This window comes from Carcharodon carcharias, chromosome 27, assembly GCF_017639515.1.
Source record: "Carcharodon carcharias isolate sCarCar2 chromosome 27, sCarCar2.pri, whole genome shotgun sequence".
In the NCBI taxonomy this organism is placed as follows: domain Eukaryota; kingdom Metazoa; phylum Chordata; class Chondrichthyes; order Lamniformes; family Lamnidae; genus Carcharodon; species Carcharodon carcharias.
In genome coordinates, this window is record NC_054493.1 from 16,021,710 (window position 1) to 16,040,434 (window position 18,725).

Below are 18,725 nucleotides of genomic sequence, written 5' to 3' on the forward strand. Positions count from 1 at the left end.
TCATATCGAATTTATGAAAGTGTCATTTTTTCAATCTTACTATTTTTACAACCTTATTACTTTTGCTCCACAAACCTTCAATCGAGGGTGTTATATTACAGAGGAAAATGTTTGTTCTGGAGTTTAACAGAGCTCTGCCAAGAGCACGTGATTTAATAGTTTGTTTCCTTTATTTGGTTTAAAACAATTATGTTCCTGGACCGGAATCTTACAGAGGATAAATATTTGTGTAGAAAATAGGGCAGTGCTGAGCTACCAAGGTGTTTGGAGGTTTCCAATGGTTGGATTGAGAGGCCATGTCACTTGTTGCAGGGAGACAGCTGTTGGTTTCACCCTGGTGCCTCAGCTTGTTTTGAATTTCTCAAAGTAGTAATGTCCATCCAGCAAATGTCTCCGGGTGCAATGCTTTCTGCTCAATCATTAGGAACATCCGTCTTATCCTTGGAAGACGAAATTGAACAAACTGTATTTGTTCCACTATTCTATATTTAATATTGATATTTTATCTGTTTTTGATGCCTTCATTTGAATTGAGACTCTCTGAAATATACAGCAAACTTGAATTGCAAACATGACTGATAGATAGAAGAGTGCCAGTCAGCAGGGAATGCAAATCATATGGTGCTCATTTGAAACTGAGCACAGTTAGCTTGTAAACAAAATTGAATAATTTTACTGGGAACAGTTTTGAGAATGATTCATTCATGATATTTGATCCCTCCTTGTTCCAGTTGAGAAACTTACTGGCACATAAATGGCGTCCATATAGAAGACAGGAGGGAAGCCAGCAGATCTGCACTGCGCCTCAGTGTCCACGACTCCCTGGGTCATTTTTTCTGAAACTCTATTCTGAAGACCGATTATTTAAAGAAATAATTCCATACCAGCTCTGTCATTTCCTCTGGTTCAATTACAGCATCGCTTGGCCTGTCTTTATGAGCGCACTTGAACATGAGATGTCTTTGAGGTGGTGAGCTGCATTGAAAAACCATTTAATTCTGTGGCTGACCGGATGAACTGCTAAAATGTGTTTTAGCATTTCTTGCTATCTTGACTCCATTCTCTCTCCCCTTGTCGAGTCCCTTCCCACCTACATCTGTGATTCCTCTGACACCCTACATCATATCAACAATTTCCAGTTCCCTAGCCCCAACCGCCTCCTCTTCATCATGGACATCCAATCCCTCTACACCTCCATACCCCACCAGGATGGTCTGATGGTTCTCTGCTTCTTCCTCGAACAATCCCCATCCACCATTACTCTCCTCCTTCTGGCTGAACTTGTTCTCACACTGAACAATTTCTCCTTAAACTCCTTGCACTTCCTCCAAATAAAAGGTGTGGCTATGGGTACCCGCATGGACCCCAGCTATGCCTGTCTCTTTATGGGGTATGTGGAATATTCCTTGATCCAGTCCTACTTTGGTCCCCTCCCACAACTCTTTCTCTGGTACATCGATGATTACTTCGGTGCTGCTTCATGCTCTTGTCTGGAAAAAATTATTAATTTTGCTTCCAATTTCCACCCCTCCATCATTTTCATATGGTTCATCTCTGACACTTCCCTTCCCTTCCTTGACCTCTCTGTCTCAATTTCTGATGATAGACTGTCCACCAATATCCATTACAAGCCTACCAACTCCCACAGCTACCTCGACTACAGCTCCTCACACCCCACTTCCTGTAAGAACTCCATCCCATTCTCTCAGTTCCTTCACCTCCGTTGCATCTGTTCTGATGATGCTACTGAAAAACAGTTCCTCTGACATGTCTTCCTTCTTCCTTAACCGAAGTTTTCCACCCACAGTAGTTGACAGGGCCCTCAAACGTGTCCGGCCCATCTCCCGCGCATCTGCCCTCACACCTTCCTCTCCCTCCCAGAAACATCACTTATCACCCCACCAGCCTCCGCATTCAAAGGATCATCCTCCACTATTTCCGCCAACTCCAGCATGATGCCACCACCAAACACATCTTCCCTTCACCACCCCCCCCCCCCCCACCCCCCAGCAGCATTCCGCAGGCATCATTCCCTCCGGGACACCCTGGTCCACTCCTCCATCACCTCTACACCTCAACCCCCTTCCGCGGCACCTTCCCATGCAACCGCACAAGGTGCAACACCTGCCCCTTTACTTCCCCTCTCCTCACCACCCAAGGATCCAATCACTCCTTTCAAGTAAAGCAGCATTTCACTTGCCTCAATTTAGTCTACTGCATTCATTGCTCCCAATGCAATTTCCTCTATATTGGAGAGACCAAACACAGACTGGGTGACCGCTTTGCAGAACACCTTCAGTCTGTCAGCAAGCATTACCCAGACCTCCCTGTTGCTTGCCATTTCAACACTCCACCCTGCTCTCATGCCCACATATCCATCTTTGGCCTGCTGCATTGTTCCAGTGAAGCTCAACGCAAACTGGAGGAAGAGCACCTCACCTTCCGACTAGGTACTTTACAGCCTTCCGGACTGAATATTGAGTTCAACAATTTTAGATCATGAACTCTTTCCTCCATCCCCATTCCCTTTCCGATTCCCCCCCCCCTCCAACTTTTTTTCCAATAATTTATATATATTTTTCTTTTCCCACCTATTTCCATTATTTTTAAATGTATTTCCATCCATTGTTTTATCTCTACCTTTTAGCCTTTTTCGATTCCTTCACCCCACCCCACCCCCACTAAGGCTATCTGTGCCTTGCTTGTCCTGCTTTCTACCCTTAATTAGCACACTCCTTAGATAATATCACCACCTTCAACACCTCTTTGTCCTTTTGTCTGTGACATCTTTTGGTTACCTCCACCTATCACTGGCCCTGTATCCAGCTCTACTTCCACCCCCCCCCCCCAACCTTTGACCAGCTTATATTTCACCTCTCTTCTATTTTTACTTAGTTCTGTTGAAGAGTCATATGGACTCAAAACATTAACTGTGTTCCTCTCCGCAGATGCTGCCAGACCTGCTGAGTTTTTCCAGGTATTTTTATTTTTGTTTTGGATTTCCAGCATCCGCAGTTTTTTGCTTTTATGCTAAATGCGTGCTGTGTCAAAAAACGAGTATCAATCTCTACTCAGCATGTCATGAAATTTCAGCATTTCTGATTTTGCTGCTTTCATTTTAAGGCCCAGATAGGAGCAAAAGCATCATGCCTGAAGCATGTGAGGTTCAGGTAGCATTCAACAACAAACCTGAATTGCACAAATGTTCCTGTCACAAAACCAGTGAGCTCAGATAATGTTTGTCTGGTTTTGAACCAGAGACCTTTCGTGTGTTAAGTGAAAATGATAACCACAACACTACAGAAACATTGACCAGCCTCGATGGCAGTAAGCCTATCCGGGATATTAAACTGTGCTGTCATGCAGCAGCTCTCTGGCTCTTTGGTTGTGGGAAATGGAATTCAGCTGCTATAATTTGGAATGCTGCAGACACACTCAGAAAACAATGTCATCATAAAATGGCATAACACCATGCAGCCGTACCATGGACCTTCCATCATCCTGTCTCTGTCAGCTCTTTAAAGGAGCAAACCAATTAATCACAGTATCCTTCTCTCTTTTAGGCAACCTGTTATTTTTCTGAATATCAATTAATTGCACAATTCCCTTAAGAAAAATGAGTTTTTGCAGATTCCATGCCTAGTTTTCCTTAAATAATACTGTTTCCCTCACCCAATGACATGAAGATGTAGACCTGGGTCCCCTACATAGCTATGAATATGAACATTATTTACCTTTACTCTTGATTTCATGTCGAATTGACGAAAGTGCTCATTTTTCTGAACAAACATCTCATTATTTCTGAGTTATTTACACAATCTAATTACAATTGCTCCACAACTCATTAATCCCTCCTCTGAACCTGTCTTATTTGTTTATTTGTCCCATTAGTTTTTTTAATTGTCTCATTGTCACCCAATGCTGCCTTGCACCATTGTCCCCTTTATCATTTACTCTCTCCAGCCTTCCATCCTGTCACAAGGCCGTTTGTTGTTTCCTTCTGTCTGTCAATGTTTTCTCTGACTCTGGACTTGTTTATACTCTGTTAAACCTGGGAAAGTTTCCAGTTTGGATAAAAGTTCAGCGACGTGAAACATTCACTGAGAATGATGCTGTTTGACCTGCTGAGGGTTTCCAACATTTTCTGTTTTGAGATCGGATTTGCAGCAAATGCAGTATTTTGTTTTCGGGTCACTGTGGATCAGTTTCTCTCACTTATCGTTACCAGTTTAAAGGTGGGGAAGGAGCTTTTAAAGAATGAGACAACGGGAACTGTCACCCTGTTCGACATGGAAACTAAACTCACTGCTAATTCCTCATCAGTAACAATTTTAAACACAAAGTTTCCGGCCGGAATTGAACCGGACACTTTCTCATGTAAAGTAAACGTGATAAACACTGCACTGGGGAAATGAGTGTGAATTCCACCCCCCACCCCGGACAGAGGGGAACTGACCATCCATCTCTAGCTCTAATTCCCAAACAGAAAATGCTGCCAAGAATCAGCAAGTCAGACTGAGGCTGTGACCGCTCTCAGCATTTGAAACCGTCACAAAGCCTGGGTGATTGATGGCAGCTCCGGACCAATAGGAAAAGGGGACGGGACTGGAGGACCCAGCGAAAGCGGCTGATCCTCCAACCAATCGGAGTGAACGAAGGGGCGGGGCCGGGCTGTGACTGAAGCACGTGCAGTGCGGATAATGGCGATGGACGGACGGGACCACAATGAGTAAAGATGGGGGGAGGGGGGAGGGATGGCGGGGCGGAGGGAGCGATGGATCCGGACGGAGAGGCTCCGGAAACATGTTGTGTAAACCGCAAACCCCGGAAATAAACTGACCGGCCCCCCCCCCCCCACCCCCCGTCCCCCCGTTTACACCGAGCGGGGCCGCAGCTCCCAGATCAATGAAGAGCCGATTTGTATCAAGATGGATAAAAATAAAAAACTGCGGATGCTGGAAATCCAAAACAAAAACAGAATTACCTGGAAAAACTCAGCAGGTCTGGCAGCATCGGCGGAGAAGAGCAAAGTTAACATTTCGAGTCCTCATGACCCTTCAACAGAACTAAGTAAAAATAGGAGAGGGGTGAAATATAAGCTGGTTTAAGGTGGGGGGGGGGGGGGGGGGTGGCTGGGTGGGGTGGGGAGGAGAGAAGCCACTTATAATAAAGAATCTATAATAAGGGATTTCATAACTGTACCCTTAGAGAACAATGATCTGATCTGGCAGGTTCAACATGAATTTATGAAAGGGAAATAACATTTGACAAACCTGTAAGAGTTTCTTGAAGATGTTACTAGCAGGATGGCTAAGGGGAGACCTGTGGATGTGGTGTGTTTAGATTTTCAGAAGGCTTTTGATAAGGGTGTTAGTAAACAAAATTAGAGCACATAGAATTGAGGGTAATAGACTGAAATAGATTGAGGATTGATTATGGACAGGAAACAGAGAGTAGTAATAAAAGGGTCAGTCTCAGGTTAGCTGGCTGTGATTAGTGGGGTACCACAAGGATCAGTACTTGGCCCCTGGCTATTCACAATCTACATCAATGATTTGGTATGGGGACCAATGTAATATTTCCAAGTTTGCTGATGACACAAAACTAGATGGGGATGTAAGTTGTGAGGAAGATGCAAAAGGGCTTCAATGGGATTTGGCAGGCTTTGTGAGTGGGCAAGAACCTGGCAGATGGAATATAATGTGGGTAAGTGTGAAGTTATCCACTTTGGTAAAATGAATGCAGGTGCAGAATATTTCTTGAATGGGAAGTATTTATGTCCTTGTTCCTAAGTTATTGAAAGCTAACAGGCAGGTGCAGCAAGCAAATAGGAAGGCAAATGGCATGTTAACCTTTATTGCAAGGGGATTTGAGTACAGGAGTAAGGAAGTCTTGTTGCAATTGTATAGAGCCATGGTGAGACCGCATCTGGAGTATTGTATACAGTTCTGATCTCCTTATCTAGGGAAGGGTATACTTGCCATAGAGAGATTGAAGTGGAGGCTTACAAGAATGATTCCTGGGATGGCAGGATTGTCCTATGAGAAGTGATTGAGGAGACTGAGCCTGTATCCTCTAGAGTTTAGAAGAATGAAAGGTGATCTCATTGAAACTTACAAAATTCTTACAGGGTGTGACAGGGTGGATGCAGAAAGGATGTTTCTCCCAGCGGGGGAGGGAGTGCGTGGTCTAGAGCCAGGGAACAGAGTTTCAGAACAAGGGAAGGCCATCTGGGACTGAGATGAGGAGGAATTTCTTCACTCAGAGTGAATTCTTTGGAATTCTCTGCCCGAGAGGGCTGTGAAGGCTCAGTCATTGAGTGTGTTCAAGACTGAGGTCGATAGTTCCTAGATACTAATAACATCAATGGAGACAGAGATAGCGTGGGAAAGTGGCATTGAGGTAAACAATCAGTCATTATCTAGTTGAATGGCAGAGAACGCTCGAGGGGCTGAATGGTCTGCTCCTGCTCCTATATTCCTATGTTACATCACCTGAGGGTTGGATGTGGGCCTCAGTTTAACACCTTAATATCTCCTTGTGTGGCCTGTGGTCATCGCTCCTGTGAAACGTACAAACCTACAAATTAGGAGCTGGAGTAGGCCATTGGGACTATCAGAGTTGATCTGATTGTAGCCTTAACTCTACTTTCTTGACAACACACCATACTGCTTGACTTCCTTGTCAATCAAGAATCTATCCAGTTCATCCTTAAAAATATTCAATAACCCAACCTCCACTGCTCTCTGGGCAAGAGAGCTGCAGAGACTAACAACCCTCTGAGAAAAAACTCTCCTCGTTTCCTTAAATGGAAAACCCTTATTTTTAAACTATGCCCCTAATTCTTGTTATAGACTCTCTCCCATAAGGGGAAACATGCTTTCAGTTTCCATCCCATCCAATCCCCTCAGGATGTGATATATTCCAATAAGACCTCTGATTCTCCTAAAGCCAAAGAATATATGTCTAATCTATCCAATGTTTCCTTATAAGACAACTCCTTCATCCCAGGAATCAGTCCAGTGCACCCTCTCTGAACTTCTAATGTAATTACATTCTTTCTTAAGTAAGGAGACCAAAACTGTAAACTGTACTCCTGATGTGGTCTCAACAACATCCTGTAAACTGTAGCAAAACATCCCTACTTTTCGATTCCATTCCCCTTGAATAAATGACAACATCCCATTTGTCTTTCTAATCACTAGCTGTACCTGCGTACTGACTTTGTGACTCATATACTAGGACACCCAGATCCCACTGTACTGTGGAGTTCTGAAATCTCTCTCCATTTAAATAATATGCTGCTTTTCTATTCTTCCTGCCAAAGTGGACAAGTTCACACTTTCCCACATTGTACTTCATCTGCCAATTTTTTGCCTGCTCACTTAACCTATCTACATCCCTTTGCAGACTCCTTAAGTCCTCTTCAAAACTTGATTTCCTACCTATGTCATCAGCAAATTTAGCAACCAAACATTCAGTCCCTTCATCCAAGTCATTGACATAGATTGTAAATAGTTGAAGCCCTAACATTGATCCCTGTGATGCTCCAATAGTTACATTTTGCCAGCCCAGAAATGACCAATTTATCCCTTCTTTCTGCTTCCTGTTAGATAACTAATCCTCTGTCCATGCTAATGTTACCCCCTCACCATGAGCTCTTCTTTTATGTAATAACCTTTGATGTGGCACCTTATCAAATGCCAGTTAGAATCCAAGTACATCACAGCTACAGGTTCCCCTTTATTCATGTTGCTTGTTACTTCCCCAAAGAACTCTAATAAATTAGCCAAACACGATTTCCCTTTTACAAAACAGTGTTGACTCTGCCTGATGTCATTAAGATTTTCTAAGTGCCTTGCTATAACTTCCTTAATAATAGATCCTACGTTTTTTTCCCATGACAGATGTTAAACTAACTGGTCTACGTTTTCCTGCTTTCTGTCTCACTCCTATCTTGAATAGAAGAGTTACACTTGCTATTTTCCAATCTGATTGGATCTTTGCAGAATCAAAGGAATTTTGGAAAATTATATCAAATGCATTTAATATCTCCACAGCCACTTTTTTTAAGACCCTATCAGTTAAGTTCATCAGGTACTGGGAGCTTGTCAGCCTTTAGTTCTAATAGTGTTCTCAGTACCCTTTCCCTGGTGATTTTAAGTTCCTCCCTCCCTTTCACCTCTTGATTTACAAGTATTTCTCGGATGTCAGTTGTCTCTTTTACAGTGATGACAGACACAAAATTTGTTCAACACTTGCGCCACTTCCTTATTTTCCATTATTAATTCTCCAGACTCACTTCCTAGAGGATCAGCACTCATTTTAGTTACTCTTTTCCTTTTTCAATACTTGTAGAAACTCTTACTAACTGTTATTTTACCTCCAGCTGGATTCTTCTCAGAATCTAATTTCTCCCTCATTTTCTCAGTCATTGTTTGCTGCTTTTTAAATGTTGTATGACCTTATGACCTACTACTAGTCTTCGCAGAATTGTAAGCTTTTTTTTCCAATTTGTTATTATCTTTAACTTCTTTAGTTAGCCACGGATGGCACATACTTCTCCGAGAGTGTTTCTTTCTCACTGGAATTTACCTTTGCTGAGTTATGAAACATCTCCTTAAATGTCTGCCGCTGCATTTCTACTGACCTACCCTTATCCTAATTTCCCAGTTCACTTTTTCCAGCTCTGTCTTCATACCCTTGCAATTGCCCTTACTGAATTTTAAAACATTTGTCTTAGACACACTCTTCTCTCCCTCAAACCAAATGCAAAATGCAATCATGTTATGATCACTGCTACCTAGAGGCTCCTTTACTATGAGGTCATAAATGAATCCTCTCCTATTTATTACACATTACCAAACACCTTGGGATGGTTTTCTCTGTGTGAAAAAAGCTTTATGAACGCGACATCACAGACCATAGATACGCCGAATAAAGCTAAGCTGGGTGCTGCCTGCAGCTGGGAACCAAATACATGGGAACCATCACAAAGCCTGAAGCAAAGAGCAAGAGACCCAAACAAAACCAGGATGAATGAATCCAATTGCAAAATGCCCAATGGCACATGTGGGAATCTGCCCAACGTCCGTAAAATAATAATACAGCAAGTGGGGACAGAGCACTGTCAGGCTGACCTTAATATCAGGGGACATGTCATGTGTCATTTCTGTCTTCTGGTGCAATTGAAACTGGACTTCAATGTAACAATTATTGGAAAGTAAACTAAATAATTGGGGAAATGTTTCTCTAATTGACCTCAGTGGAAGGAACAACAATTTTGTCTTTCACCCTGTAAAAGTAATTTGAGCCCTCCCCCATTGCACTAGCAAACCGACCCACAAGGACCCTAGTCCCAGCTCTACTGAAGTGCAATCCGTCCATCTTGAACAGGTTCCTCATTCCTCAGAACTGGCTTTGATGCCCTATGAGTCTGAAGCCCTCCATCCTGCAGCAATTCACCAGCTCCATGTTAACCTGCCTTGATCTAGTACTGTTAGATTCGATTTTATGATTGGCCAGCACTTGCTCCACAATCCTGAGTGTGCTAATATTAGTCCAGCTTATAAATAGCTCATAGGGATGTGGTGGCATAGTGGTATTGTCACCGGAGTGGTAATCCAGAGACACAGGGAAGTGCTCTGAGGACCTGGGTTTGAATCCCACCATGGCAGAGGGTGGATTCTGGAATTAAAAGCTGTGAAAACCACTGCCTTCATGTCCTAAACTCATTCCGTAATGCCCTTTAGGGAAGGAAATCTGTGTCCTTACCTGATTTGGCCTACATGTGACTCCAGACCCACAGCAATGTGGGTGACTCTTAAAAAAATGCCCAAGTGCAAAAATGAATGAAGGCAATTAGAGATGGGCAATAAATGCTGGCCTAGACAGTGACACCCACATCTCAGGAACAAATAAAAAAAAATTATGCTTGCAAGAAGTGACATATGCAGCGACCCCTTCTCTGCAACAAAGGAATATGTTCACGCCTTGTACATTTTTTTGAAAAGTGGCAGCAGCATCTACCATTTATGAGATGCACTGCAGCAACTCACCTAGGCTCCTTCAACAGCACCTTCCAAACCTGTAACCTCTACCACCTAGAAGGACAAGGGCAGCAGATGCATGGGAACAGCACCACCTGGAAATTCCAGTTCAGGCCATACACCATACTGACTTGGAACAATGTCATGGTTCCTTCACAGTCACTGGGTCAAAATCCTGGAAATCCCTCCCTAACAGCACTGAGCATGTACCTACAACACATGGAGTGAAGCAGTTCAATAAGGCAACTCATTAACACCCCTCAAGGGTAATTATGGATGGGCAACACATTGTGGTCTTGCCAGTGATGCTCACATCCTGTGAAAGAATAAAACATTTATAGAAACAGAAAATGTTGGAAAAACTCAGCAGGTCTGGCAGCATCTGTTGAGAGAGAAACAGAGATAATGTTTCCAGCCCAATATGACTCCTCTTTGGAATTACCAAAGGGGAATTCCTGCAGGAGGGAGGGCTTCATATTCCTTGGATATCAAAGGGTTCTGAAGAAGAGTCATGTTGGACATGAAACTTTAACTCCGTTTCTCTCTGCACAGATACTGCCAGACCTGCTGAGTTTTTTCTGCCATTTTCTGATTTTATTTCAGATTTCCAGCATTCTTGAAGGTGGATAAATCACCGGGACCAGATGGATTGTATCTCTGGCTGTTGAAGGAAGCCAGGGAGGAAATAGCAGATGCTCTGAGGATCATTTTCCAATCCTCACCAGATACAGGTGACTTCCCAGAGGATTGGAGAGCTGTGAACATTATACCATTATTTTAAAAGGTTGCGAGGGATAAACCAGAAAATTATAGGCAGGTCAGTCCAACTTCAGTGGTGGGAAAATTATTGGAAACAATTCTGAGAGACAGGCAAAACTAGCACTTAGAAAGTGCACAGATTGATCAAGGATAGTCAGCATGGTTTTGTTATGAGAAAATCTTACTAACCTGACAGAATTTTTTGAGAAAGTAACAAGGAGGAATTGTTGAGGATAGTGCAGTGGACGTTGTCTACATGGATTTCAGTAAGGCATTTGACAACGTTCCACGTGGCAGACTAGTCAGGTGGCCTATTTGAGGGTTACGGTCTAGATAGGCTAGAAAAGAAAGACTTGTTTCCCCTCGCTGAGGGGTCAGTTACCAGGGGACACAGATTTAAGGTGACATGAGGAAAAACTTTTTCACCCAGAGGGTGGTAGGCGTCTGGAATTCACTGCCTCAGTTGGTGGTTGTGGCTAAAACACTCAACTCATTTAAAAGGGACATGGATCTGCATCAGAAGCGCTGTAACCTGCAAGGCTATGGACCAGGTACACGAAAGTGGAGTTAAAATGACCGGCGCAGACACGATGGGCTGAATGGCCTCTTTCTGCACCGTTACTTTTTTATAGTTCGATTTGCAGCATTTTACATTTACGTACATATAGTTTAGTGATTATGTACGTATAAAAATACACATTTTATATTTATATGTCTGTGTTTGTTCCCTGTGTGATTCCCATCTCCCTTTCCCAGCTCTGTGCTGCCTCAGCTGCTCTCACCTGGGGACAGCGCCTCACAATCCAGCTCCAACCGCGCCCCGCCCCCTCACCGTGCCCCGCCCCATCGCCGCGCCGCCATTGGTTGGAGGAAACACCACCCCTCGATCCGCCAGCCCGGCCCTGCCCGCCCCACCACTTCCCTATTGGTCGGAGCACATGTCAGTTACTGCCCCCTCGGTGGTCACATGGTCTGGTTCTTCCCAGCGCCGTCGCCGCGTCCGTTCCACTTGGTGTCCAGTCAGCCCCGGTCGGACTCTCCGGTTTGTATTTTGTTTGATTTTCTCTCTGAGTCTCTCCGCCCGCCTCTCCATCCCTACCCCATCCTCGAGCTCGCTCACTCGGTTTGGGAAAACTCGCCTTCGTTCCATTATTCGGCCTTTCAATGGCCGCCTGGCCCAGGACCCGCCTGGTTGATTTGCGACTGAGCATGCGCATATCCCGGCAGCAGCTCGGAATATTTAAAGGGGCAAAAGCAAAAAAACTGCGGATGCTGGAAATCCAAAACAAAAATAAAATTCCTGGAAAAACTCAGCAGGTCTGGCAGCATCGGTGGAGAGGAACACAGTTAACGTTGCGAGTCCGAATGACCCTTCAACAGAACTAAAGAAAAATAGAGGAGGTGAAATATAAGTTAGTTTAAGGGGGGGTGGGGGCGGTGTGGGACAAACAGACCTGGATAGGGGGCCAGTGATAGGTGGAGATAATCAAAAGATGTCACAGACAAAAAGACAAAGTGTTGAAGGTGGTGATATTATCTAAGGAATGTGCTAATTAAGAGTAGAAAGCAGGACAAGCAAGGTACAGATAGCCCTGGTGGGGGTGGGGTGAAGGGAAGGGATCGAAATAGGCTAAAAGGTAGAGGTAAAACAATGGATGGAAATACATGTAAAAATAATGGAAATAGGTGGGAAAAGAAAAATCTATATAAATTATTGGGAAAAAATGGGGAGGGATGTTGGAAAGGGGGTGGGAATAGAGGAGAGAGTTCATGATCTAAAATTGTTGAACTCAATATTCAGTCTGGAAGGCTGTAAAGTGCCTAGTCGGAAGATGAGGTGCTGTTCCTCCAGTCTGCGTTGAGCTTCACTGGAACAATGCAAGGACAGACATGTGGGCATGAGAGCAGGGTGGAGTGTTGAAATGGCAAGCGACAGGGAGTTCTGGGTCATGTTTGCGGACAGACCAAAGGTGTTCTGCAAAGCGGTCATCCAGTCTGCGTTTAGTCTCTCCAATGTAGAGGAAACCACATTGGGAGCAACAAATGCAATAGACTAAATTGAGGGAAGTGCAAGTGAAATGCTGCTTCACTTGAAAGGAGTGTTTGGGCCCTTGGACGGTGAGGAGAGGGGAAGTAAATGGGCAGGTGTTGCACCTTCTGCAGTTGCATGGGAAGGTGCCGTGGGAGGGGGTTGAGGTGATGGAGGAGTGAACCAGGGTGTCCCGGAGGGAACGATCCCTGTGGAATGCCGCCAAGGGGATTAAAGGGACACTGTCCCTCTGTGTTCACTTGTAATTTAAAGGGACAGGCATTGCAAGATAGACTGATTTCAGTGCAGAGAGGAGAGACAGCAGGCTTTGGAGCAACATTTAGGTAAAGCTAGTAAATTGTCTATTCTGAATTTCTCTCCTGTTTTTAGTTAATGCTGATGGAAACTTGCTTTACAGGGAGAGAGTTTGTGGCTGGGAAGCTCAGATGAAACTGTGCCAATCTCTCTGACTCACACCATTCATCAGGACCTGAAGATTATCAGTAATATGGAAGCGGAGAGCAGCATTTGCAGTGTGGATAAACTGTATCCGTGTTCTGTGTGTGGATGCGGATTCGAACGATCGTCTGACCTGCAGACTCACAAGTGTGACCAAACTGAGGAGAGGCCGTGTAAATGTGGGGACTGCGGGAAGGGATTCAGTCACCCCTCTGAGCTGGAAACTCATCGCTGCAGTCACACCAGGGAGAGGCCGTTCATCTGCCCCAAATGTGGGAAGGGATTCACACTGTTATCCAGCCTGCGGAGACACCAGCGAGTTCACACTGGGGAGAGACCGTTCACTTGCTCCATGTGTGGGAAGGGATTCATCCAGTCATCTGACCTGCTTTCCCACCAACGGGTTCACAGTGGGGAGAGGCCATTCACCTGCTCTCTGTGTGAGGAGGGATTCACTCATCCCTCCAACCTGCTGACACACCAGCGAGTTCACACAGGGGAAAATCCGTTCACCTGCTCTGAGTGTGGGAAAGGATTCACTCAAGCCTCCAACATGTTGAGACACCAGCGAGTACACACTGGGGAGAGGCCATTCACTTGCTGTGTGTGTGAAAAGGGGTTCGCTGAGTCAGGAAGCCTGCTGGCACACCAGCGAATTCACACTGGGGAAAGACCGTTTACCTGCTCCATGTGTGGGAAAGGATTCACTCTGTCATCATCCCTTCTCAGACATCAGCGAGTTCACACCGGGGAGAGACCATTCACCTGCTCCGAATGTGGGAAGGGATTTAATCAGTCAACTGACCTGTTGACACACCAGCGAGTTCACAGTGGGGAGAGGCCATTCACCTGCTCCATGTGTGGGAAGGGATTCACACAAGCTTCCAACCTGCTGAGCCACCAGCGAGTTCACACTGGGGAGAATCCATTCACCTGCTCCATGTGTGGGAAGGGATTCACTCAAGCTTCCAACCTGGTGAGCCACCAGCGAGTTCACACTGGGGAAAGGCCCTTTACCTGCTCTGTTTGTGGGAAGGGATTCAGTCGATCATCCTACCTGGTGAAGCACCAGCAAGTTCACAACTGACTGCACTGCTCCAATTTTGCCAGCACTCACTTGGTAGAACAAAACTTGAATATTGCTGAGAAAAAGAGAGATATGCTGTCGAAGCTTTGCATCTTGCACTCATCAGGACAGATGCAAGAATGCTAAATTTCAAAGGGAAGAACAATATATACTGCATCCGAAAAGGGTGCTGATTGGTTGACAAGTTGACTCTGATCATTTGAGGTGTTGCCATGGAGAATTCACCAGGGAACTATTATCCCCCACACTTTTATTTAATTCAAAAATGGTGCAATGCCTGGACAGTGTCCTTCTGCCTGCTGAGGACAGATCCCTGTGTCGGAACATATGTAGCTTCCAGCAAGCATAAGTGAGCCACTTGGTGAGCTTGATTGATAATCTTAAATCGGTTGTTAGTGTAATTCTGAGCACACCCTGGAATGTTCAGCAAATCACAGAATCAAATCTAATGTTAGACATTATGTCCTGAGATTTGCAAGCCCGAGCTGTTTGAGTACAGCCAGTACGCTGCCTATTGTGAGTAGCCAAAGGGACATGCAGCTTGATACGATCCACCTGTTGTTGCAACGTACAGCCTGTTACCTGGCATCACAGCAGTACTGAAATTTATATATCACATCACTCATGTGAGTTGTAGGCAAAATGCTTTTTGGCTTCACGTCAGTATCCTGTTAGTGGAAAATACCACTCGTGTTGCTACTGCATAGACACAGCGTGAAAACAGCTAACCTCACCTGTTGCTCAAATTTTTGAGATATGGTCCCCTTCCAGTGTTATTTAAGATATACTGGGCACTCTCCAGTTCCAAATATTTCAGCAACAGGTGAGGCTAGCCATTTCACACTGCTGATGTGGGACTTGATCCCATAGGTGCTGACTTGGAGGTGATAGTTCTACCAAGGCCACAGCTGTCATGGTTAACCATTGGTATTAAATATCATGGAATGGATGTCTGGAAGTGACAGATCTGCCATTTTCTGGTGAAATGGAGAATAGGCTCAATGGGCTAAATGGCCTTTTCCTGGTCAGATATTCCACACCTCCCCTCCTGGATTCAATTATCCCAATTCCTACCAAAGTGGAAATGCACACATTTTCCCACTTTATACTCCATCTGCAAAATTTAGACCACTCACCTATCCTATGTACATCCCTTTGCAAATTTTGTGTTCTCCTTCTTTCCTACCTATCTTTGTATTAGCAACAAATTTGGCTACAATGAGGTCAGTCCCTTCATCCAAGTCATTGATATAGATTGTAAATAGTTGAGGCCCAAAGCACTGATCCCTGTGCCACCTCACTCGTTACAGTTTGCCAACCTGAAAATGACCCCCTTATCCCAGCTCTCCTGTTAGTTAGCCAATCCTTTATCCATTCTAATGTATTTCACGAACATCATAAGCTGTTATCTTTGTGCAGTAACCTTTCACGTGGCATCTTTTAGGATGCCTTTTGGGAATTTAAATACACTACATCTACTGAAATAAAAACAGAAAATGCTGGTAAAGCTCAGCAGGTCAGGCAACATCTGTGGAGAGGAAGACAGAGTTAATGTTTCGAGTCCTTATGATGCTTCTTCAGCTCTCTCCACAGATGCTGCCTGACCTGAACTTTTCCAGCATTTTCTGTTTTTATTTCAGATTTCCAGCATCCGCAGTATTTAGCTTTTACACTACATCTACTGGTTCCCCTTTATCCACCCTGTTTGTTACATCCTCAAAGAACTCGAATTAATTTGTCAAACATGATTCCCCTTTCACAAAACCATGTTGACTCTGCCTACTTCCTTAATAATGGATTCCAGTATTTTCCCAATGATAAATGTTGGGTTAACTGGTCTATAGTTTCCTGCTTTCTGTCTCCTTACTTCTCTTCAATAACGGCGTTACATTTCTGATTTTCCAATTTGCGGGGATCTTTCCAGAATCTAGGGAGTTTTGAAAGATTACAACCAACGCATCCATTTTCTCTGTAGCCACTTCCTTTAAGACACCTCAGGCCATCAGGTCCAAGAGACTTGTTATCCCTTAGTCCCATTAGTTTTCCTAGTAGTTTTTCTCTAGTTGCTTCCTTCCTTGAGCCCTTTGATTTTCTACTATTCTTGGGATGCTTTAGGTGTCTTCAATCATCAAGACGGATACAAAATACTTGTTCTGAAAAGTGTTTATCTTTCTTTGGCAGTCTTCCATCACCTGAGATTTTTTTTTTATCCCTTCATGGGCTTCACTGGCTGGGTCAGCATTTATTGCCCATCCCTAGCTGCCCTTGAGAAGGTGGTGGTGAGCTGCCTTGTTGAACCGCTGCAGTCCATGTGGTATAGGTACACCCACAGTGCTTATAGAGAAGGAGTTCCAGGATTTTGACCCAGCGACAGTGAAGGAACAGCGATATATTTCCAAGTCAGGATAGTGAGTGGCATGGAGGGGAACTTCCAGGTGGTGGTGCTCCCATGTGTCCACAGCCCTTGCTCTTCTTGGTGGCAGAGGTCGTGGGTTTGGAAGGTGCTGTCAAAGGAGCCTTGGTGAGTTGCTGCAGTGCATCTTGTAGATGGAACACACTGCTGCTACTGTTCATCAGTGGTGGAAGGAGTGAATGATTAAGGTGGTGGATGGGGTGCCAATCAAGCAGGTTGCTTTATTCTGGATGGTGTTGAGCTGCTTAAGTGTTTATAGAGCTGCACTCATCCAGGCAAGTGGGAGTATTCCATCACACTCCTGACTTGTGCCTTGTAGATGGCGGACAGTCTTTGGGGAGTCAGAAGGTGAGTTACTCATCACTCAATTCCTAGCCTCTGACCTGCTCTTGTGGCCATTGTATTTATATGGATCATCCAGTTCAGTTTCTGGTCAATGGTAACCTCCAGGATGTTGAGACTTGGGGATTCAACAATGGTAATGCCATTGAATGTTAAGGGATGGTTTGTGCTGTGGTGGTGAACTCCGTGTTAAGCATAACCTGGTGTGGCTAAGGGCCCTGCTCTTTCATGGAGGCCTCTGCTCCATGTGTTGAAGATAAAGGCAATGGGCTGAAAAGGTGCAGGATTCAATGGCCTCTGTTTGCTCTGGGCCGTCATCTCAGCCAGCTGAGCTTTCTGTTTCCTCACACCACTTCCAAGGCCCTTCCAAGTAGTCAGCCTTCAGAGGTTACAGCCGTTGGCAACTGTCTCCCCATTATTAGTGTCAATGTCCTCATCTTCATATCCTCCTTGCAGTGGAGACCTTGATGTCCGGAGGATTGTTACCCAGTGGCCAGTTCACCTACAGAAGAGCTCTGGGTAAACAGCCATCATCTATCTGATGGACGTGGCTGAGCCAGCACTTTTACTTTGTAATGAGCGGCTGTTGATGGAATTAGCGTGTGCCAGGGCAATCGAGTTGATGACTGTGAGGTGCTGAGGAAACGTGTTGAGATGGTGAAGGTGGAAACGGTTCAGCCTTTTCTCCTGCCCAGCGTATGTTGTGCAGGTCTCACCACTGTCGAGGAATGTGCTGAGGACGCGGGCTTGGCAGACTCACAGTTTGGTTCTTGGTCAGGTTGCTGTTGTTCCACATTCTCTTAAAGGTTTATCGATCTACACTTTTATATATATCTACAATTAATAAATAATATATAAACATTTTAATTATATTATTTTTGCCTGTGATGCCCCTCCCCCTCTGCCCCCTGTCCCAGAACAGCCCCAGTTTCCAGTCCCAGCTGTGCGCTGCCTCAGCTGCATTCACCTGGGGACAGCGCCTCACAATCTGCATCAGCGCACCTGAGCTCCACACCACACCCCGCCCCCGCCACACCGCCATTGGTTGGAGGACCCACCCCCAATCTGTCCTCCAATCCCGCCGACCCTATTGGTTGGAGTGTACATCAGTCACTCCCCCCCCACCCCCCTCCAATTGTGATCATCTGGTCTGCTCCACCCAGCTTCGCATCCGATCCAATCGGTGTCCTGTTAACCCTGGTCCAACTCTCAGGTTTCTACTTTATTTGATACTTCTCTCTACCCGCTTCTCCACCCCCACCCAACACCACCATCACCATCCCTGGGTATGTCCTGTCCCATTGGAAGGACAGGCACAGCAGAGGTGGCAACACAGTGGTATACAGCCGAGAGGGAGTTGCCCTGAGAGCCCTCTCCATCAACTCCAGACCCCATGAAGTCTCATGGCATTAGGTCAAACATGGGCAAGGAAACCTCCTGCTGATTACCACGTACTGCCCTCCCTCAGCTGATGAATGAGTGCTCCTCCATGTTGAGCACTGCTTGGAGGAAGCACTGAGGGTGGCAAGGGCGCAGAATGTACTCTGGGTGGGGGACTTCAGTGTCCATCACTAAGAGTGGCTCGGT

General features: G+C 45.1%; 2 protein-coding genes across 2 annotated transcripts in view; one reads left to right on the forward strand and one right to left on the reverse strand.

The window, feature by feature from the left end:
- The window catches only part of LOC121270302 (zinc finger protein 420-like), a 56,634-nt gene that overhangs the window by 19,266 nt on the left and 18,643 nt on the right, over positions 1-18,725 (reverse strand). The window contains exon 5 of the mRNA XM_041175609.1: positions 11,948-12,080. Coding sequence (XP_041031543.1) covers positions 11,948-12,080 — 133 coding nt within the window. The remainder of the gene's footprint in view (positions 1-11,947; positions 12,081-18,725) is intronic.
- LOC121270466 (gastrula zinc finger protein XlCGF57.1-like) lies at positions 11,770-15,632 on the forward strand. The gene is made up of 2 exons (XM_041175786.1): positions 11,770-11,850; positions 13,256-15,632. Exons 1-2 carry the CDS (start codon positions 11,776-11,778, stop codon positions 14,381-14,383), a joined length of 1,203 nt encoding a protein of 400 aa, XP_041031720.1. The 5' UTR covers positions 11,770-11,775; the 3' UTR covers positions 14,384-15,632.